A 22,657-nucleotide genomic window follows, 5' to 3' on the forward strand; every position below is an offset into this window, starting at 1 on the left:
GTGCTGGGATTAAAGGTGTGCACCACCACTACCCGGCTTGTTTCCTGTTCTTGTGACCTTAAGTTTTATTGATCTAGAAGTTTTGGTTCCAGAAGGGAGGGTGCTCCTCCCAAAAGCCACAACAAGCATCCCATTAAACTGGAAGCTCAGACTTCTTCCTGGCCACTTTGGACTTCTGATACTCATATACCAGGCTCAGAAAGGAAAAACAGTGTCAGGAGGGGTGACTGATCCAGACTACCAAGGGAAAACTGGATTGCTTCTCCACAATGGAGGTAAGAAGGATTCTGTCTGAAGTGCAGGAGATCCTGTAGGGTGTCTCTTGGTGCTACCATGTCCTGTTATTAAAGTCAATGGGAAACCACAACAAGCTAATCCAGGCAGGATGACAAAGGGCACGATCCTTCAGGCATGAAGGTATGGGTCACTTCTCCAGGAAAAGACTCAACACCTGCTGAGTTCTCATTGAAGGTGGAGGAAATACTGAATGGGTGGTGGAAGAAGGTGGGTATAATTACCAGCTAAGGCCACGGGACCAGTTGAGAAACAAGGGTTATAGCAGACCTGAGTGCTTCTGTTGTGTTTTTGCTAAGAAGGTGTTTGTACAGATATTTGCGCTTACTTTCTTCAATATCCACAGCATGTGATATAACATCAATGAAGAGAACATCAGAAGCTACCATTGTTGAGATACCAGAAGAATGTCCCTCAAGGGACACTGTCACCTATTCTAAATTTATAATGTGTTAAGGGTTGTATGAGGGATAATTATATCATGTTAGGCAAAATTAAAGACCTTGTTAAGTACATAATGCATTTGCAATTGTACATGGGATAGTTATACCATGTTGGGTGTAATTATACCTGGTTATTGTTTTCATTTTGAAATTAAGCATGATATAAGAAGATATGACTGTGCGAAGTTGACAAGGATGGAATTGTGATGGCTAAACTTGGCTGTCAACTGACTACATCTGTAATTAACTAAACCCAAGAGGCTGAGCACACCTGTGAGGAATTTTTTCCAAATTAAATCATGTAAAGTGGGAAGACCCACTTTTAATCCAGACCATTTGAGATGGGATGATCCACCTTTAATCTGTGCCATTCTTTAGCCGTTGTGAAGGGGCCACATTCACAGAGGCTCTTTGTCCTCCACAGCCCCGGTTAGCAGTGCATGTTCCTATAAACAGACAGCCCATTAGGGAGAACGGGTTCATCCCAGCGTGGTTCTAGAACGCCTCAACGCATCTTCTCAGACAAGCAGACTGAGCTGCCTGTGTGCACTCAGCTGGGTTCCTTTGAGGATTTCTGAGGTAGTCTGACCAGTTAAAATTGTGTCAGCTCAAGGAGACTGATAGCTCCCAGAAGGCACTCAAGATAAACTCACCCTAGGATGGCATCACCCTCATTTCCAGATAAAGAAACTGGTGCTCAGAGCAGTTAAAGAACTACAGGTGGTAACTGGTGAGGCTGGGACTAGGACAGTGCCCAGCTTAACTGGCCTGGAATAGTATTAAGTGCAAAGTAAAGCTTGTGAAACTCAGATCTCTACGTATAATCTGGATTGCAAAAGTCAAGAAGAGCATCTCAGAGATGATCACGCTAGGAAGGTAAATCTAGGGCTGATAAGATGGCTCAGTAGGTAAAGACACTTCCTGTACAAGCCTGGTAACCTGAATTCAATCCCAGAACCTACATGCATATACCACATGGAAAGGTAGAAGGAGAGAACTGGTTCCACACAGTTGTCCTCTGACCTCCATATGCCTCCAGACTTCAGTGTTTTCAAAAAGGTAAATCTAGATGGAAGAACAATTCCAGAAGCCATCTAGTCTGGAAGGTGGAGAGGATCTATGTAGAATAAATCAAAGTTTTATGATACAGTGTAGAAGTCAACCCAGTCTTGGTGTAGGTTAGAAGTGAAGGCGTTTGACTATTAAAGTTCACAGGTACAGACAAGAGGTCAAACTGGCTCCTCTGATAAGCCCTGCTTGTGACCTTCCCTCCTGTCACCTAGCAGTTCAGGCTCTTGGGCAACTCCACACCTGCTCTGCAGTGGGAGTGGACCAGAGGAAAGAGAGCCCACGTTTCCCAAGAGTATGCAACATGCCTCACCATCACTGCACTTTCAGCCACCTTCCCATGGCTGCTTCTCCAAGCTCTACTTGTGGGTGGTTGTGGCCAAGGGCACAGTGTTAGTTAAGAAAGTTGGTTACAGGTGGAAAGAGTTCTGTTCCTCAGGCCATAGTGTAGAACAAACAGGGGACTCAGCAATGAGCATAACTAAATGTGCACCATAGCGAAGGCACAGACACACCAGGATGAGTGGGCTTTGGGGGAAGCAGAGGCCTGGGAAGTAGGACACCGGGGTCTAGTCCTAGCCCAGTCTCTGGCCTGCTGGGAGGCTTAAGTGAGCCACCCAGTGCCTCCAGTTCCACATGTACAGGAGTCTTGGACTAAGAGGTGCATTTTCTCCTGGTTCTGCTGAGTGACGATACATTGGGAATGGCCTTAACTCCTAGGACCACCAACAGTCGCCAAAGTGGGGTGTGCTGGGCTAACTGTGAAACCAAAACAGGAGCCACACTGTTACATATTGTTTTTTTTTTCTTCAAAGATTTATTTATTATGTATACAGTATTCTGCCTGCATGTATGCCTGTATACCAGAAGAGGGCATTAGATCTCCTTATAGATGGTTGTGAGCCACCATGTGGTTGCTGGGAATTGAACAGCCAGTGCTCTTAACCTCTGAGCTGTCTTTCCAGCCCAAATGCTATACATTGTTATTAAAGCTCCATACCTTACAAGAGTAAGCTTCTGTATCCTAAGCCATGGTATCTTGCAACCATGTTTTCAACCTACGCTGAATCGTGACCCCATGATGTATAACCACCCCTTTGCCTTGCTAAACTCCTGAACATGTGATATATGATTGCCTCTTTGCCTTGATGACTCTTCTACACGATGAATTCTTGCACTTATCTACCACGCAGACAGCCCTGAGCTGACTCCCACTCTTCTGTCCAGCTGCTAACACCCAATTATCTTGACAGCTGTTTTCTATCAACCCTAATCCTTCCCCATAAAAGAAACTTCAAAAGTCAGTGAGGGGCTCTCTCTGAAAGCCTGATTTTGGGGGAAGTCACTTCAGTATTCAGAGGTCTGGAGCAGGGCTTCTCTGATGATGTTTTTGAGTCTGACTCAAAACTATATCCTCTCTTGGCTTTGGCTCCACCTTCCTAAGAGTCTAGAATGGATATACACCAATTCCAGAGAAAAGTAAGTCCTGGTTCTGCTATTTCTCCTTTAAAACAGGTCTGCTTATGCCACCTACCATCCAAAAAAGCTGCACATAATTCACAGAGTCCTAGAAGAAAAAGGAGAGCTCTCCAACTTGTCCTTAGACTTTACAAGCAGGTGGGTGTGCTGGCCAGTGTTGACCTTTGGACTTGTTCTTCTTCAGCCAAGGAGATACTTGGCTAGGTTCTACCACACTTGATGCTATGAACAGGATCCAAATGTGGCAAGCGCAAGAACAGAGCCAAGGAAAGCAGAGTTAAAAGACACAGTCAAGAATCAGAACAGGCAGGGCCCGAGAGGTGGCTCAACAGTGAAGAACACTTGTTGCTATTGCAGAGAGCCAGGGTTTGGTTTTTACCACCTACATCATGGCTCACAACCATCCATAACCCCAGTTCCAAGGGATCACCAGATATGCACATGGTACACAGACATACATGCAGTCAAAATACCACACATGAATAAACCTTTAAAAAAAAACAGAAGGGGCTGAGAGATTACTTAAATACACTAAAGTATCTATTGTGTTAGCTTGGGGACTTGGGTTTGGATCTTCAGTACTCAAAATAAAATTCTGGCACCTTTATGTGGTTGTAACCTCAGCTCTGTAGAGTAGACAAGTGGAAGGTAGATCTCTGAAGTTCACTGGCTCCAGTCAGCCCAGCTGAATTAATGAGCTCCAATTTGAGTGACAGACCTTTCCTCAAAAGAGGATGTGGACAGGGACTGAGGAAGGTACTCAAGGTCAATCTCTGGCCTTCACATGTGCACACACAGGAGTGCACACTAAAAGAGCATTAGGAGAACAGTCACTGTGTGTAACCACATTCTGAAGGAGAGCAGAACAAAGCCCCTCTATGGTGTCTACTCACAACAGAACAAAGCCAGGCTCTGAACTGCACATGAACTAGGACTTCAGTGCTTGAGAGAAGGTTCCTGGTGCCCCTTTCAACAAGAAAGGAGCCCATCAAGTGTCCCTTTACACAGAAGAGGAAACAAAGCCACAACAGAGATTAAAATGTATAAAATAAAAGAGTCACCATATAGTGGGTAGATTTCTTTTCAAGCACTGCCCCCTGGTTGACTCCCACATGTAATTCAGAGCTCACCATATTAAATAAAACAGTCTGAAACCCAGGACGGATTGTAGAAGCAGATTTCTCACTAGTTAAAGGATAAACAGAGATCAGTCAAGGAGGCTTGCTAAGAACAAGGCAAAAAGGTAAATCTAAGAAAGGCTAATTGATGCCAAGTGGTGTTAGTGCTCGCCTTTAATCCCAGCACTCAGGAGGCAGAGGCAGGTGGATCTCTGTGAGTTCAAGGCCAGCCTGGAGTCCCAGGACAGTCTGGATTGTTTCACAGAGAAACTCTGTGTCAAACAAACAAACAAAAAGACTAATTGTCTGAGACTCAGAAGATGGAAGAAGCAGTCAGTGCCTCTGCTAGCTTAGATGTTTGCTGGGAAACCCACTTTTCAGAGCACAGGAGTTGGCAATGCTACACCCCAAGCGTGGGACTGCGGCAGTCCGAGTCTACATTCCATCTCTCAGTTCTCACCTTCCCCCTATAGGCAGACACACACGAATGGACCCCAGTCCACTCAGCATGCAAATCTGGACCGTGAGTTGCTTGTTCAAATCATCTGTTTTTCTAGTCAGACTGCAGGCTTTTTTTTGGAGAGCAACAGTCAAGTGTCCCAACTTCTCCATTTCAGTTTTGCTCTGTCATGTGACACTGTTACTTGCTACTCTGAAGGCCAGTGGCTTACAACAGACATTTATTACTGGTTTAGATGTGTCGTTCTGACATGACCTTTCATGTGGCTGCATCATCCCTGGGCATCCACATACGTAGCCTCTCGCTACATAAAACTTTTTCAAGAGGTGCTTAACACCTGCCACTTACAGTATCCCACAGAATAGTGTGTGTGGAGAGAACAGTTAGCAGGAGGCACTGAGAGCGTATGACTCCTATGTGGTTTGGAGGAAATCTAAAACCATGCTGTTTTTATGCTACCGTGGTAGGCGTTGTATTTAATGTTAAGAAAGAAACTGAAGAGCTGGACATTTGGTACGTGGCCTAAAATCATAACATTTGGGAGGCTGAGGTCATTCAAGGTCAGTTTCTCCACCAGAGCAAGTTGGAAGCCAGGCCCTTGAGGGAAGGAAGGAAGGGAGAGAGGGAAGGAGGGAGGGAGTCAATTCTTTCCTAATGTATATAATCTGCTAACATCACATTGAACTGTAACTAAAACCCTTAACTGATAAAGAGATTCAGTAGCTAAAATGGAATCATAAGGCTGAATCACTTACTTTGAGTAAAGAGAGATCAAAGTTCCTTTAGTCATTTTTTTTCAAATTAAAGATGTATATTTTTAAAGATTTATTTTTATTTATGTATTGTGTGTGCATGCGCACCTCAGGATTCCAGAAGAGGGTGTTGGGAACTGAACTCCAGTCCTCTGGAGGAGCAGGAAGTGCTCTGAACTGCTGAATTCTCTCCCCAGAACCCTTTATTCACAAGTGACATTTTCCCCTGGATACAGAATCCCAGACTGACAGGCTTTTACTGTGCACATCTGAAACGTGATCCATTGTTTTCTGACTCAAATAATTTGGTGAAAAGCCCACATTAGTTCTTATGCTTATTTCTCTACATGTAATGTCTTTTTCTCTTCTGGCTTTACAGTTTTCTTTCTACACTATTCTTCAACAAGTTGATTTTCCTGTGGCAGTGGGATTTTGTTTCTTCTGACTGGAGCGGGATCTCTGACGTCATAGTTTCCATCAGCTCTGGAAAATATTGAGTCATTATTCATTTTTTCTGCTCCTTCCTCTTTCATCCCTTTAGAATTTCAATTGAATACCAGATTTTTGATATTTTTATGTAAATACAGTAATATTTATTATTATCAGAGCTTTGTTCATTTCTCAGTCTGTCCCTCTTTGTGCTTCAATTTATGTTTGTTATGTCTTTGGCGTCCAGCATCCTTGTGTGCAGCCTGATTCTCTGTTAAATTGGTCTACGGAATGTTTTGGAAAAGTTATTCTCTATTCCAGAAATTCCATGTGATTCCCTTTAATGTCCCGTCGCACTCCTTGTTATGGTCTGACTTTTCTTTAAAACATGCAGAAAGGAGCAGGGAGACAGCTCAATCTGTAAAGCACTTGGTGTGCAAGGATGAAGACCCAAGTTCAGATCCCAGCACACATGCAGAAGCCTGCAGTGGCAGCATGTGCTTGTAACCTCAGCATTATGGGAGCAGAGCAGACAGATCCTAGACCTCACTGCCCAGACAGCCTTCAATGAGCTCCAGGTTCAGTGAGAGACCCTGTCCCCCCAAAAATAGAGGGCAACTGAGGAAGACAGGCGATACAAACCTTGGACCCTCACGTGTCTGCAAACTGACTGATTTAACTAGCTCTTCAGCCTTGCCTAGCACACTTCTACCCACCTGCTTTCTGTTTCTATGGGCTGGCCTTTCAAATATCCCATTGCATTTAGTCCCATGCCTACCAGCCCACGGTAACCATTAACTTATCTGTTGTCACTACAGATTAGAATTACATTTTTCTAAAATTTTATAATGGAGACACATAATATATATTCTTTTTATATGGCATCTGTTGTGGACTACTAGATGCAGATGTGCTACTTTCTTTTATGCTGCATCTGTTTAACTCTGTGAAGCTGTGTTGCTTTGCCTGTCTAAAACATCCCATTGGTCTAATAAAGAGCTGAACGACCAATAGCAAGGCAGGAGAAAGGATAAGTGGGGCTGGCAGGCAGAGAGAATAAAAAGGAGGAGAAATCTGGGAAGAGAAGATCAAGGAGTGAGAGAAGGAGCAGAAGAGGAGGATATCAGGGTCCAGTCACCCAACTACACAAGTAGTAATGGAGCAAACAGAAAAAAAAAAAAGGTATAGAGACTAGAGAAAGATAAAATCCCAGAGGCAAAAGATCAATGGGATAATTTAAGTTAGGAAAGCTGGCAAGAAATAAGTCAAGTGAAGGCCAGGCATTCTTAAATAAGAACATTTCCATGTATTTATTTGGGAGCCGGGTGGTGGGCCCCCAAAGAGTAAAGGAGTTAAATCAACAACAGGCATCTGCTCAGCATCTTCAAGCACGAGCACCAGCCATGCTGCTGTACCACACACAGTGGCTTACTCCTGGTTGCCAACGTGCGCTCCATTGCTAAGTCATACCGTAGTTATCTGTTCACATATTCACGAACATTTGAACCACTCTTTTGTTTTCTTGTTATATTCTGTTGTGTTCTTTCTACTGAATAACCCAGGGATAACACTGCTTGGTTGTATGGGACATGGAACTGTATGGGAACAAGAAACTGGCAAGTGATTTTCCAAAATGCTTGCACTACTTTAATGTCCAACTATAATATCCAAAAGCTGAAAAGGTTATATTCTTTCTGCACTTGGTACTGTTGGTCAGTTTTTTTTAAATGTTATGCAGCTATGTGGGTGGATAATGGTATCTCATCATTAATTTGCATTCCTTGATGACTAAGATTGTCTTTTCATGTGTTTATTGGCTATTTATGGATCTTCAGGAGAAATGTTTATTAATAGCTTTTGCCTTTTTAAAAAGAACATAGTCCTTTTTCACTGAGTTGTAAGAATTCTTCACATGCTCTAGTTAGTGCTTGATATTGTAAATACTTTCTCCTCGTTTATTATTTACCTTTAAAAAATGAACATTAATTTCAATTGACAATTCACGTATTTAGAGGGCACACTCTGATGTTTTCATATATGCATACATGTGCAAAGACTAATTTAGGTTAATTATACATCTATCATCTCACTTATTACATTTTCTCATAAGACATTTAAATTTTCCCCTTTCAATTACTGTAAAATACATTTTATAATCCTATTTCTGAATTGAATTGACTGAGACCAGTGTTCCTGATTTTAGAATGTTTCAGATTTTGAAATATATATTTAGATAGAGAGAGAGAGAGAGGGCAGAGTCGGGGAAAAGCCATGGAGCTGCCCGGTAAGCCACAGCCACGTGGTGATACACAGATTAATAGAAATGGGTTAATTTAAGAAATGAGCTAGCCAGAAATACACTTATGCTATATTGGCCAAACAGCATTGCAAATAATATAGTTTCTGTGTGTTTATTCCTGGACCAGGTGGGACAGAAGCCTCCACCAACAAAAACTATTTGGCTGGAACCTCCAGCTCACTCCTGCTTGAGCTGGAAAGCCCCAGCTTGTCTCTCCAAATCCCGCCCTCCTTGAGATTCTCCAACAAAGAAAAGGTGTCAAAAAGCTCATTCCACATTCTTGGCGGCTGGGGCAGCTCTTCCCCTGAAGTTGCCAGCAGCCCAAGTCTCCACCTAAGCATTCATCTTGTCAAAAGTTGGGATTCCACACTTGGGCACAAACCCAGCTTGTGAAGGACACATCACCATCCCTTGCCTACAGGGTATATATGCTCCCTGCTTTATTTTGGAAGCATGACTTCTCCCTCCATCTCTGTAGCTGGAGACTCATCTGGGAGTTGATTTGCTCAAATAAACCTGTCCTTTGTCTTTTTCAATTAGGCCTGATCTGACTTACTGCATTGGCAGAGAAACCTATTATAATGTTACAGAAAACCCAACAGAAACCAGTAAACTGGATAAGAGAGATGGCTCAGTGGTTAAGAGCACTTGCTGTTCTTCCAGAAGACCTGAGTTCAGTTCTCATCACCCATGTACTGTAGTTTACAATCACTGTTAACTCCCTCATTAACCTGCCCTCATGTGTGCATATCCACCCCTACACATTGAAAAGAAGAAACCGGTAAAAACCTAAGTGCCTGTTTCCCTGAGTTCTGGAGCCACCTGAACAAGTTAACCAAGCCCAGTATGTGGGCTGTATGGACCCCAACATCAGTGAGTGAGAAGCACAGACAAAGCAACTGGAGGCTTGAACTGGCAGCTAAACAACGGTGGCCTTGAATACTGAGCCCTCTTGCAGGCTCAGAAACAACGCCTGAGGAGATGCTGCCAGAATGGAATCGCATGAGAGGACACTGCACAGTGTCTGCTGATGCAGAAATGATGGTTTGTTAGAGCTGCTTCAGCTAAGAGAAAAGAAACCCTAAGTTTGTCTCCCTGCCTCAGCGAGAGTTACGAGCCAAGAACAGTGAAGGAAAAGCCCCCATTTCTGGGGTCAGCAGTAGTCCATTTTGTGACTGTGTGGAAGAAAATGAGCTTTCCTTTCACATAGACGTAGACAGCACTGTTTGCTGGAGCTCTACACTCCTCTGAGGATTTACTGAATGCCTCAAGTGTCCAGTAAGACCCCCCACTGTCCCTGTGAAGAACTCTGACATCTCTGAGTCCTGGAAAGAGCTCTGCTTACAGCTCCCTAGCAACAGCTCTTTCCTTTTCATCATGACTTCACCACCACCCCCTCAGAGGTAAGTGCTCACCAGGAGTCCTAGGAACCCCACGGCAGGTGTCTACAGCTTCTCCTGTGTAGCTTTTCCCTTCATATTGGCTCCTGCAAATTCAGCTGTTTCACTCTCCTCAGTTTTGTCTTTTTATTTGTTTTAGTTTTTTTGAGACAGAGTTTTAATGTGGGATGCCCTTCTGCATGCTGTGAATATGTCTTATTACCATTGGTTAATAAGCTTATTTGGCCAACAGTCAGGCAGAGTAAAGCTAGGAGGGAAACCAAACAGAGAGATGGAGGAAAGAAGGCTGAGTCAGGGATATGCCAGCAGCCGCGGGGGGAAGCAAGATGTGAGGTAACAAGCCACAAGAATAATAGAAATGGGTTAATATAAGTTATAAGAACTAGTTAATAACATGCTTGATCTAATAGGCCAAACAATTTGTAATTAATATTAAGCCTTAGTGGTTATTTGGGAACTGGTGAACGGGAGAGAAACCTCCAGTTACAGTGTTTTTTTTTTTTGTTGTTTTTTTTTTTTTTTTTGCCTATCCCTGGCTGTCCTGGAACTAACTCTGTAGACCAGACTCTGGCCTCGAACTCACAAAGATCTGCAAGGCATGCACTACCACAGGGCAGGCCAGCACAAGTTTGCCTTCTTAATGTACCACAACTTTTAGCTAATGTGGGTTCCTCGCTACTCTTAAATATGGAAAGTCTCTAGGCAGAATGTTGGGAGGAAGAACCCCAACTCACCTCCTGATCTCCTTTCCATGGGGAAAGCTGTCAGAAGCAGCTGTTGTTCAATGGCTACAAACAAGGGTTTCATATATGTTTGCTTATAGAAGAAGGGTTAAGTTATTCTTTCACAGGCTAAAGCATCTTCATCTACATCTACTTTTGCCCAGACTCAAATGTCAAATTTATCCATATAGGAAAGACTGCTCTGGTTTCAGTGATCCAGTCCTATTGATTCCTAATCTCAAGATGACAAACCTTTATCCGCCCCCCCCCACTGTCCATCATGCCTAGAATACACTGCACTGATGATCTCAGTGAAAACCAAGGGGTCATGGATAACAGGAACCAAATAATGCTGAAGATCTCTACTTACAGAAGACACAGGGGCCCACACTGCACATGACAGGCCGAGAGGCAGGAAAGCCCAGAGCTGGACTAAGATCCACGGGGTGTGACTTCCACTTTTATCATTGAACATTAACTTAAGCGCTTGGTGCCTCCGTTTTTCCACATGTAAAACAGGCTAATGTGAGTATCGTCTGAGAAGGCTTATGAGGAGGAATGCACCCAGTTCCTAATAAGTTCTCTACACAGTAACCAGATCAAACTGGCCACAGCACCTCCACTTTCTGCTTGTGATCTTAACTGCCCAAACAAGGGGATTTTACAGAGAACACTGACAAACAGATTCTATATTTATATATTCTTAAAATACCTCTCTGGGGCTAGGAGTGGGTGTGCAGCTCAATGGTACAACATTTAAATTAGCACCAACTAGCTCGCATAAGATTGTGGGCTCAACACTCAGGTCCCAACACCACCAAAACACTTAATAAATCTCCCTCCAGGTTCCATATTAGTTACAGAGGGGAATATATCATAGCATAGAGACTTAGGCCGGTGCTTCAGGTCAGCACCCAGTGAGAAGCTAAAGTCACTTACACAGCAGCTCTGCCCCAAACAGGCAAACCAGATGTTATCACAAGCAAAATACAGGCCTGGACCAGGACAGAGTGGCCATGACAGCACCAGGGTGATTGAGGAAACTTCAATATGGGGCTGCATGCTGTACAAAAGTGCTTCCAAGAGGTCAGGGCAGGGTGTCACAAGTCCAGCTATCCCCAAGTCACCAGCACCATCTAATTGGTCCTGAGCTCCTTCCTGCCACATAACACAATAGCAGCTGTGGCCAGTAAGGTTCCCACGTCACACAGCAGAGGCTAGGAAATGCCTCAGGTGGCACGCCTATCTACCCTCTACTTCCTGATGCTTTATATCACCCCAGCAAAAATTCAGCCCAAGTTACTGTCCACATGAACCTGATGCCAGGACCCCCATTACTAGAGAAAGAGACCACACTGTATGTAACGCAGCTAAGCTGGGAGTGATGGCAACATGCCTGTTATCCAGCACTTGGGAGGTTGAGGTGAGAGGATTGTCTTGAGTTTAAGGCGAACCTACAAACTGAGTATCAGGCCAGGCAAGCCTCTGACTCAAAAAGCTCAACAAATAAAAAAAGGAGGGAGAGAAGGAAGGAAGGAGGGAGGGAAGGAGGGAGAGGGAGGGAGAGGGAGGGAGGGAGGGAGGGAGGGAGGGAGATAGCTGTCCTCAGAATCCTGTTCCATCCACATCAATGACACCTGTACAACTACAGCATTCTTGTTGGCTGCTCCCCAGATATTCCTCCCAGTTTTGTGTCAGTTGTTTTCTTAAATACACCCGGGGGCAGGGAGGGGCACTTTTGGCAAGCTAGGAAATGGTGGTGCAGGCCTTTATTCTCAGCAGAGGCAGACAGAACTCTGTGAGTTCAAGGTCAGCCTATTCTACAGAGTTCCAGGACAGCCAGGGCTACACAGAGAAACCCTGTCTTGAAAATCAAAATGAAACAACGACAACAAATCACTATTGGTTAAATTAAAAGACATCCAAAACCACCTTTGTTCAATTTCATGTAACAGAGTTAGAATGTTTTGTTATGTTGCCAACAAGTGACAGGATTTCTCAAAGAAAAATCTGAGAGTAGAATTGTAAAACCAGAGTTTTTTCTTTTTTTTTTCCTTCCTATGCTAGCGATCAAGCATTCTAGGTCTATCATGGAGTAAAATTACATCTGTAAACCAGGGTTCTTGACAAAATTAACAGTATGTCTTTCAACACTGCCTGTAGGAACACAACATACTCTTGCCTCTGGCCACTCCTGTGCTGGCACCACTTTGAGGAGCCCCTGGAACCAAGAACTCAGACTTGCAGTTTGTTCCATCATGGCTCAGTGGTTAAGAGCATTGCTTGCCCTTCCAAAGGTCCTGAGTTCAGTTCCCAGCAATCACATGGTGGTTCACAACCATCTGTAATGAGGTCTGGTGCCCTCTTCTGGCCTGCAGACACACACACAGACAGAATATTGTATAATAAATAAATAAATAAATAAATAAATAGATAAATAAATATTTAAAAAAAATACAAGGGCAAGGCCAACCAAGGAGAGCCACAGGTGTGTTACATTTGTTCAAAGATTCTGACACCCACATACTCTATCTCTAGGGCAGTGGTTCTCAATTTCCCTAATGCTATGACCCTTTAATACAGTTCCTAGTGCTGTAATGACCCCAACCATAAAGTTATTTTTGTTGCTTCTGTTATGAATCGTAATATAAATATCTGATATGCAGGATATCTTATATGCAACCCTTATTGGAGTTTCAACCCACAGGTTGAGAACCATTGCTCTAGGTAAACACACACACACAATGGGAACAAGCTTGCTTGCTGCACTATTTTGTGTTTCATCTCAACTATACTGCTGAAACAGAAAGACTACTTGACGGCCTCAGGCACTCAGCCAGGACACTCACACCAGGCTGGGTCCCAACAGGACAGACTGTGTAGTTGCTGGGCCGAGACTCTGAAAACCCAGTTTCTGCCTTCTCTCTCGGCATTAGTTCTGATCACTCTAAAAACATCTAGGAAAATGGAGAGTCCCGTGAAGTATACAGGTGAATTTAAGGGGCCTGGAAAAGCCTGAAGACTAGAAGACACTGGAAGGAGGGAGTATCTGGGGAGAAAGTGGGTTTTGACACCATGGGTGACCTGGTCTGCACACTCAACTTTGTGCATACAGAAACAAAGAAAAAGCACAAAGGCCCTGATACTTATCAACGCCAGGTACAGGAAAAGCCAGACCCTGCACTCTGTCTTTAAGAAGGACGATGCCTTATCCACCAGGCAACCAGAAGCCAGTTAACAGTGAGGACTGTGCTTGGTTTTCCCCCACAGGAGCCCTCAAAGGTGGACTACAGGTTCTGCTTATTGACTGTGTGACCCTGAGCAAACTTCTCTGTGACTTAGTTTCCACTCTACAAGGGGGTAATACAAGTATCTGTAAATCCACATTTCTTTTTTTATTTATTTTCATTTTATTGGTGTTTTGCTTGTATATGTCTATATGAGGGCGTTGAAACCTGAATACAGATGGTTGTGAGCTGCAATGTGGGTGCTAGGAATTGAACCTGGTTCCCCTGGAAGAACAGTCAGTGCTCTTAACTGCTGAGCCTTCTCTCCAATCCCCATAACCTAATGATTTTAATGTGATCAATTATCAGAGGATAATTTAAAGTGACAGACAGTATGGTGACAAGAAAATCACACTGGGCAGCATGTGGTACACCCTGTAATCTCAGCACTCAGGAAGTAGAACAAGGAGATCGCCACAACTTCTGGGCCAGTCAGGGCCACAGAGTGAGACCCTGTGTCTCACTCACTATGAGTCATGAAAAGTCAGGTAGGGGAAAGACTAAGAGGAAAGGAAAAAAGGAGGAAAATCATGATTGCTCAGAGCCATCAACAGAGAGCTGTCAGTGACTCTGTGAAGGGTGGACAGGACAGGCAGGAATGGGAAGAAGCTGGCAATGGTAAGAGTTCTGCTCTGCATCTACGAAGGCACGAGGTGAAGCTCCTGGTTTACAAACAGATAGAACTCTTCCTCCTAGGACTCCTATGGGCTCGCCAAGTGCTCAGCACAAGAGTCAGGAAGAGCCAGCTCTAGTGGCCAGGACAACCATCGACCACCAAGTGCCTGAGCAAAAGAAAGCCCACGAGAGGAGGCAGTTTGTCACCTGGAATGCTCAGTCTCAGCGTACCCCTGTTCTCTTGAGGTCCCCGTGAGAAATCACAGGGAAAACACAGGAAAAAGCTGGTGGAGCTGGTATGGAATCCTCCTAAGACCACAGCTCTGGGTACACGCTCATTTGAAATTCACACTGACCTGCTGGTTGAAATGAAAGTCTGTTTTGTTTTAAAAAAAATTTTTTTTTACTATGGACTCTATATGAAGAGGGCCAAAAATACTGTTCAAACATTGTTTCATGTAAGAACACTGTACAAACAAGGAGGGTAGAGAGGAAATCCCTATCTAAAAACCAAGTTAAAAGCACTTGGGAGATGTTCTTCCACGGGCCCTCTGAATGCACATGATACACTAATGAGGGTAATGACATCACTCCCACCCAGCACCCACAGAGGACTGGATGTAGCCGACACCGATCCTTGAAGACTTCCAATCCCCAGAAATCCAGGGCCAGAAGAGTGAATTACCATTCCCAGAACTTTGAGGAACACTTACACTGCTCAAGGACAGAAGCAGAGACCCAGGTGTGGACTGGAACCACAGTCAAGGATCCTGCTATTTTTAACTTATTCTGAAGAAACTCCATCAACGCAGCTTCATCTTCATGGAAATGTTATACTAATTACAAAGGGTTTAAACAGATCATTAGAGCAGCAGAGGTCTTATAGGCCCCTACAGAGCAACACTTGGCCAAGAGGTATTTAATAATTTTTAAAATGCATTTGATGAAATTATTTTAAAATTCAGATTGTCTCCTAATTCATGCAACTCCCAATTAATAAATTTTGATTATAAATGAAGTGGGAGAATGCCATTTGGACAAATGCTATCAAAGAAATGAACATCTAGAAATCCAAGTCTCCTGAAATGAATGCCCTGAACTAACCAGCATGCTAACAGCAACACACTACTTTCCCTAGTGGGCACAACAGCCTGGACAGAAAAAAGAACGTTCTCTCTTTCCAAGTGGAAAGGGGTATGTGCCGTGTGCTGTGCCCGGAGACACTGCCTTTACAGCCTTACAGCCCCAGCTCACAGTGAGGTACAGCTTTTTTTTCCTTTTTTTTTTTGTTTTGTTTTTCTGAGATAGGGTTTCTCAGTAGCTATGGAGCCAGTCCTGAAACTTGCTGTGTAGACCAGGCGGCCTTGAACTCACACAGCTGTGCCCGCCTCTGCCTCCTGGGTGTTGGGATTAAAGGCATGTGCCACCACCTGGCAGCTTGCTTTCTTTACAAGGAAGTAACATCTAGGTAAAGGTTACCAAATAACAAGGTTTCCACTCTGGAAGCATGGAAGCGAGAGTACTTTTACAAGGGAGAAATGAGGAGTCCTCCCACTTCCAACCAAGGAGTAACCGGCCTTTCTTGATTTTTTTGGGTTGTTTTGAGATAGGTTCTCTCCACATAATGCTGGCTGTCCTGGAACTTTCTCTGTAGACCAGGCTGGCCTTGAACTCTCAGATCCACCTGCCTCTGCCTCCCAAGTGTTGGCATTAGAGGTGTGTGCCACCACCGCCCAGCAAGGCCTTGACAGCATTAACAGTGACCCGCAGCACCTCTTAAGGAATGTTCATACATAAAAAGTTTATATGAATTTAATTGCTCTAAACTGGGGAGCCCTGGGGTCAGTGAAAAACACAGATGCCCAAGGAGCCACTCAGAAACCTGTGAAATGTGGACACTTTACATTTCCACAGTGGAGTCTTCCGAAGGCCAGCATCACTAAAAAAACAAGAGTGTGTGCACAAGCAGCGGGGCTGGAGATGTGTCCAAGGGGCAGAACACTGGCCTGTCATGGTGAGGCCCAGGCTCTTTCTAAGCACTGCGACAGCAAAGCCACACTGAGCAGTTGAGCCAACGGTTCAAAACTGAGCTGTAAAATAAATGGCATCTGGGGAAACGTGAACACGCAGTGGATATCAGATGACGATGATATGGAGTTATTGGTCCTCTTAGGAGGGCTGTCCTTTAGGAGATAGCTGAAGTATTCAGGTAATGCCAGCAACTTTTCTTCAAATGGCTCAGGAAAAATGTTATAAAGAGAAAAGCTTGACAAAGTGTGAACTTATGAAACTAGGTAGCAGGCTGGCATTTGCTTTTCTGACATTTTTTAAAGATAAAACTGTAATGGGATACAGAGAGGTGACTACAGAGACAATGCACCTACTTGGTATGTACAGAGAGCACACAGGGAGGCCAGCTCTGCAGGAGTGAAAATAACATACACTTTTATCCAAGATTAAGGTGTTAAAGCTGGTGGACTGCTGGGGATTTTTGCTTTGGGTCACAGGAAAAGAGCTGTCACTTCTCAGTACCAGTATCCTGCTGGTACAATCTGGATCCATTTCTACCAGCTTGCTAGTCCCCCTATCTGTGACATTAGAACACACAGGCACATTTACACAAGCTGTCAAAATGCTTGTTCTGTTAAAAGCCAATTGTGTCCACACGTCAGCTCAGAACCCTGACTGCACGGTGAAGGAAGCTTGAGAGTGCTCTGCACTCACAGTCTTAGGGGGTCAGCACCCCCAAAAAGCCAACACACACAGGCCAATGCCGACCTTCGGCTGACGGCTAGATGGCTTTCCTACACTGGAATAGTTTGCCGAGCTCCACAACTGCTCAGCTACATTCTGCTGCAACTCCAGTCTGAGTGACTTCAGTGAGGCAGACTCTGAGACAAAGACACCACACAAGAGGGACTGCTGGGCAGGCAGATCATGACAAAGCTCCTTGCTTACAGTATTTCTATGTAGATACCCAGTCAGTTTCATAACATCTCTGAAAACTCAGAGCGGCTATACAATCTATAACCAGGCTTGAGTTTGCTGGGCATTCCCTGCACAGGGCTCCTTAGCAGAAAGCTCTGGGACGGCCACCTATTTGACTCATAAAGTGATGCTGCCACCAGCGGCTGGTGGCCTCTAACAGTCTGCATGATTGCACAGAATGAAGAACAGGATGCATACGGAACCTAGCATAATTGCTTTAACTACCTAGTCTGAGTCAGTCTGCAACTTCCAGACACAACACAAGACATCAATCAGAGCACCAGGGAGAGAAATACTTGTGAGAACCCAAAGTTTTTCCGGGTGATATTAAGGTATGTTTAAATCCTTCCTCTAGTACAAAGCTCACCCTCACATACGGGGTAGAAAACACAGCAACGAGGGCAAAGTGATTTTACGCACAGAGAAAGGATAAACGCAGGGGTCTGAGGATCCACGGCAACCAGGAGTGTGAATGAGGAAACATCAGAGTCTCTCAGGCAGAGAAGTGGGTGTATCGTACTACAGCAAGAGTGGGTCAGGCGAGGATGTAAGGTCCGGGTAGTCGGAACTGGGAGAGAACCCAGACAGACACTCACTCCACTGCCTTAAGGGACACAGTACCGGTAAGGTGGCTCCACCCCTACCCCAGGGGCTTCCAGTTGGGCTCTGGCTCAGAAGGCTGGCCCTTGGTTCCAGCAGCTCAGACAGACAGATTCTGTGACCAGGAAAGCAGATGTAGACCAACAGCTGGTAGCAGATGCGCTTCTCCAGCAAAAATCCAGTCCACAGTGTAAGGCAGCCCCTTAGGAATCCCTTCCTCTTCCTGGCTATTCAAAACGGAAAAGCCCCACAGTTATATTTCAACAGGGCCAAGACTGTGCTGCAAAGGGTTGGACCTCCTGGTCACACCGCAGTCGCAGCATCTGGGCTTGCTCTACCTGCTTCATAGGTCCAGGATGACCCGGTATGGCCTCCCGGTTCATCACTCAGCGCCTACCGGCCACTCTCATGAACCTCTTCCACATGGAGCCTTCTCCTGAACGGGAATCTACTTTCTCAGTTAGTAAATGCTCGCAGGAAGTACTAGCCCACTGGGATGTGTACAGAAATTCGCGCTGAAGATGAAGTAAGGAGGTGAGAGTGTCCCTGCAGACTCGCAGGGCCAGTACTGCCACTCTGCGTACGCTGACCGCAGCACAGTTCTCATCGGTGAGCAACTCTGCCCTGACACGATCACATCTCACTCTCGGAATCACAAGTGTGAAACCCGAGGGGGCACACCGGACCAATAGCACCAATCGAGCCCAGGAGAACAGTCAAAATCTCGGGTTTTGCATAATAAAAATGAGACCTGTCATTCCTGAGAAAGGAATAGGAAGCGAAACAGGAAGAAGGCCCATTCACAGCAGTGTGTGCACCTGTCAGCGACCCAGTCTGGCTAAGTTGTCACCAACTGTTACTGTGGGAACGAACGAATGAGCAGAGAAAATGGCAAGGCAAGCAGGGATGGAAAAGAAAAAGTGACAAACACATGGACAGTTGGGTGCTTCTTGTTCAGGGCCAAGCAGTCAGAAAGAGTGGCCAGGAGCAGGGGCTCTCCAGGGACAACTGAAGCCTGCGAGAGTTTGCCCAAAGAAACCTCTTGTTACAGATAAGCAAGGCTAACCCAACATCTGCATTCAGCTACAGGAGCTCCCCTCCTCCCAGACTGAAGAGCAGATGTTGCCGGACTCCCCATTCTGCCTACAGAGAACAGTTTTGAGAACAAATCAGTTTTGGAATTAGTGCCACAGTACAGCTTAGCTACAACTCCCCTCTAACACATCCCTGAGACACGCCCAGGCCTATGCGCCAGGCCATCCTTTAATACGGGGAGGATGCCCATCAGGGAAACAACACAACCTTCTAACCCCCCCGGGGGGGACTCAAGGTCCTTACCCCAGCCCATGGGACAAGGGCCAAATGAGACTTCCTTCCTTACTACCAAACTCTCAGAGAAGAGCCTCTGGGACTCAGCATGGAGATCCTGAGACACTATAGCCTTCTCCATCGAGCCAACCAGGATGTCAGAGTTTCACGGAAAAAGAGGAAATTTAGACTGTAAATAACAAACATGGTTTGGAAAGAACAGCCAGGAAACTTCAGATACAACTTAATTAGGAAAGCTTGGGATAGAGCTGAACAGGTGGAGAAGAAAAAGAAGAATGAGACGTGGGGACCAAGGCAGTACGAGAGGATCTTTCCTGAACAATGGAGGGATTAGGACTAGGGACGCGCGGCAATGTGGGGACCCGGACTGCACAGCCCGAACACTACAGGTGGGTGTGGGTGCGGGATCCAAACGCCAACAGAGAGGGCAAACGTCAGGAGAGAAGGATCAGAAGAGTCTAGCGTTAGACTAGTAGGGACTTAAGGTTGTGCGGTCTAAGAGCCAAGGGGAGGCTGGGAGCCGTGCCACCTTTGGGAGTGGATCTCGGTCCGTACCGGAAAGTGAGGTACCCTTAATTTGCGATGGCAAGGTAAGAGGGGTCAGTTTTAGGCTGGCATCTGGTAAGAGACAAGTCTAAGACGGCGAGGGGCAGGGGCACTCCTGGCCCAAAGCAGCCGTGATAAGCCGAGGAGTGTGAGGGTCCGGGACTCCCTTCTAGACTGCGAACGCCCAGCACGGTCTCGCGGGAGAGGGAGGCACCGCAGCCCTAGGGCCCGGTCCCCAGGCCGGAACTCTACGGGCAGGAGGGTCCCTGGGGGGGGGGGAGGCTGGCCCGCGGCCCGCTACGGGGCCGGGGAGGAGCTGGGGTCCCGGACTCACGCATCAATGTGCTGAAGGCCACGACTCCGAGCAGCCCCTGCAGGAAGATGCCGAAACTGTGCATGAGCGCGCCGCTCTCACAGCGGCCCGCCCCGGACGCGACCGTGGAGGCCGGCCCTCCCGGCAGTCCGCGGCTCACGTTCCCTCCCGAGCCTTGCATGGCGGCCTGGCGGCAGGGCGCGAGGGGCCGCCCGGCCTCGCTGCAGCCCGGGCCGCGCCGCCCAGCCGCGACCCGGGACCTGGAGCTGGGAACCGGTACCTCAGCCCGCGGCCGCCCCGGCGCCGCGCGTAACCCTACGTCTGAGATCGCAGAGCTTGATTGGTCGGGCCAGGCGTGAGGCGGGCTTCGCCTCTCCGGGGGCGGGGCTTCGGCCAGGGCTAGGGGGCGGGGCCGAGGGGAATCTGCAGGTAGACAGAGCAGGTGAGCCAGACTGCGTGGAAGAAAATCCACAGAATCTGGTGCTTGATCTAGGTCGTGAGGGTAGCGTCAGGAACAGTGATTAAGTCTGTCGTTAGAGCCCTTTCCTCTTCAAGGTGAGTGAATATTTTATCCCTAGACATGGATTTTGCCCCCCAGATTTGGATTCACGGCTTCAGAAATGTTGCCCAGCTACATTATGCCGAAGCAAGGTGTTCAATCTCAGACTGTTTTCTTGCCACGCCAGACACTGAGTGTTCTACTTTTATGGTCAAAAGCCAGAGGATTAGATTCATTAGCCAATGCTCCAAAGTGAGTCGTCCCCCCAAATCCTAAACATAATTTGTGGAGTTTTTATTTTGAAACAGGCTTTTATATAGTCCAGGCGGCTGGACGAACAAGGATGGCCTTGAACTCCTGATCCCTAGCCTGCACCCAAGCTCTGGGATTACAGGCCCGTGAGTCCAGTCTGATTTTGCTGTGTTGTTTGAGATTGGGGTCTTGTTGAATTGCCTAGGCCGATCTGGAACTTCTGGACTCAAATGATCCTTTTACCTCTGCCTCCAAGGGAGCACTAAACTTGGCTCCTTTTTCCTTCAACCCAGCCACTTTCTCTTTCTAGAAGAGTGAATTTAAATGAGAAGTCAGCACGTGCATGTCCCTGCTTTGCTCACTTATGAGGTATGACTACAAATTGAATTTTTTTTAAAACCAGGTCTGGAACATGTTATATAGACCAGGATCTGCCGGCCTCTGCCTCACCACCACACCCAGCCCGATTTTTTTTTTAATGCTAACAATGGATATTTGCTGATCTTCAATATACCAGTGTGCAGACACACACCCATTTAATTCTTCCTACCCAGACTCCTAGACTTCTCTGGTGTCTTTCTAGACTCCTATTGGAGTCCCAGGGCCCTGACCTTCCTGCTCCATGTCAATGGACATATGTGTGATACAGGTCCAACTTATTATTATTGTTGAACAATAAATAATATCTCAGAAGAAATTTCCCCAAGAAGTTCTAATTATCAAAGAGGTCTAAATGATATCTAAAGATTTCCTAGGTTAGCAGGAATATTAACTCTATAATTCATAAGAAAGTGCAATTCTCCAGCCTCTCGACCTACTCATAAAGCATTCTGACTGTATGGATGCTGCTCCCTCCTCCTGCTCACGCAGCAAGCCCACCTGACCGCCCTCCCCACTGTGTGCACACTTTCCTTGTGTGCAATGCTTTTCAGACTGTTAGAGGTAGGACAGAGTCAGCTGTGTGACCTGAGGATGAGCTTCCTGAAGGTAGAACTAGTCTTGATTCACTCTTGAATCCAACAGATTTAGCATACGACAAATGTAAATTTAACTGAATTTTAACTTAAATTTGAAAATTCTCCACAAATTTATTGACCATGGGGGAAAGATTAAGAAACTAAATGCATAAAGGAAAGTTAAAACTGTCATTATTCCCTGTAAGTTCAAGAAGGATCTTAATAAAAAAAAAAAAAAAACCACCTAACAGATACAGTTCATGTTCAGGAGAACCAGAGAATGTGTCTTAAAGCAGAAGAGACTGTAACTGGGCATGAGATTATTAGTTACAACCAGGTGATGGTGGCACACACAAATCCCAGCACTCAGGAGGCAGAGGCAGGTGGATTTCTGAGTTCAAGGCCATTCTGGTCTATAGAGCAAGTTCTAGGACAGCCAAGGCTACATAGAGAAACCTTGTCTAGAAAAACAGAACAAAACAAACAAAAAGATTATTAGTTACTTGAAGACATAGTTCAAGAGGTGAAAAGTGTTTGGGATAAAACACTGCTCTGTACACATTCAGATGTGGATGATTCTAAGGCCTGCAGAGAACAAAGGACAAGAGGATTCTGCTTACTCTATCTCTTCTTAGAAACTTAAAAAAAAAAAATCTAAATCCAGAAGGGATAGCCAAAAACAGGGGGCTTCTAGACCTTTATTTGAGTAGGAAGGGTCTCTCTTACTCATTAGAAAGAGTTTGGGAGAATGTACTTAGCAATGAAGCTGAGGCCCACTGGAAAGAGTCTCGGAGAATGTAATTGAGCC

General features: G+C 45.6%; 1 protein-coding gene across 1 annotated transcript in view; it reads right to left on the bottom strand.

The window, feature by feature from the left end:
* Positions 1-20,461, bottom strand: part of Stimate (STIM activating enhancer) — a 40,562-nt gene extending 20,101 nt beyond the window's left edge. The window contains exon 1 of the mRNA XM_050158166.1: positions 20,164-20,461. Coding sequence (XP_050014123.1) covers positions 20,164-20,323 — 160 coding nt within the window. The 5' untranslated portion in view covers positions 20,324-20,461. The remainder of the gene's footprint in view (positions 1-20,163) is intronic.
* Positions 20,462-22,657: the final 2,196 nt, after the last annotated feature.

The sequence above is a fragment of the Alexandromys fortis genome, unplaced genomic scaffold (genome assembly GCF_014885135.2).
Source record: "Alexandromys fortis isolate MF-2015 unplaced genomic scaffold, M_Fortis_MF-2015_v1.1 scaffold_106, whole genome shotgun sequence".
NCBI lineage: Eukaryota > Metazoa > Chordata > Mammalia > Rodentia > Cricetidae > Alexandromys > Alexandromys fortis.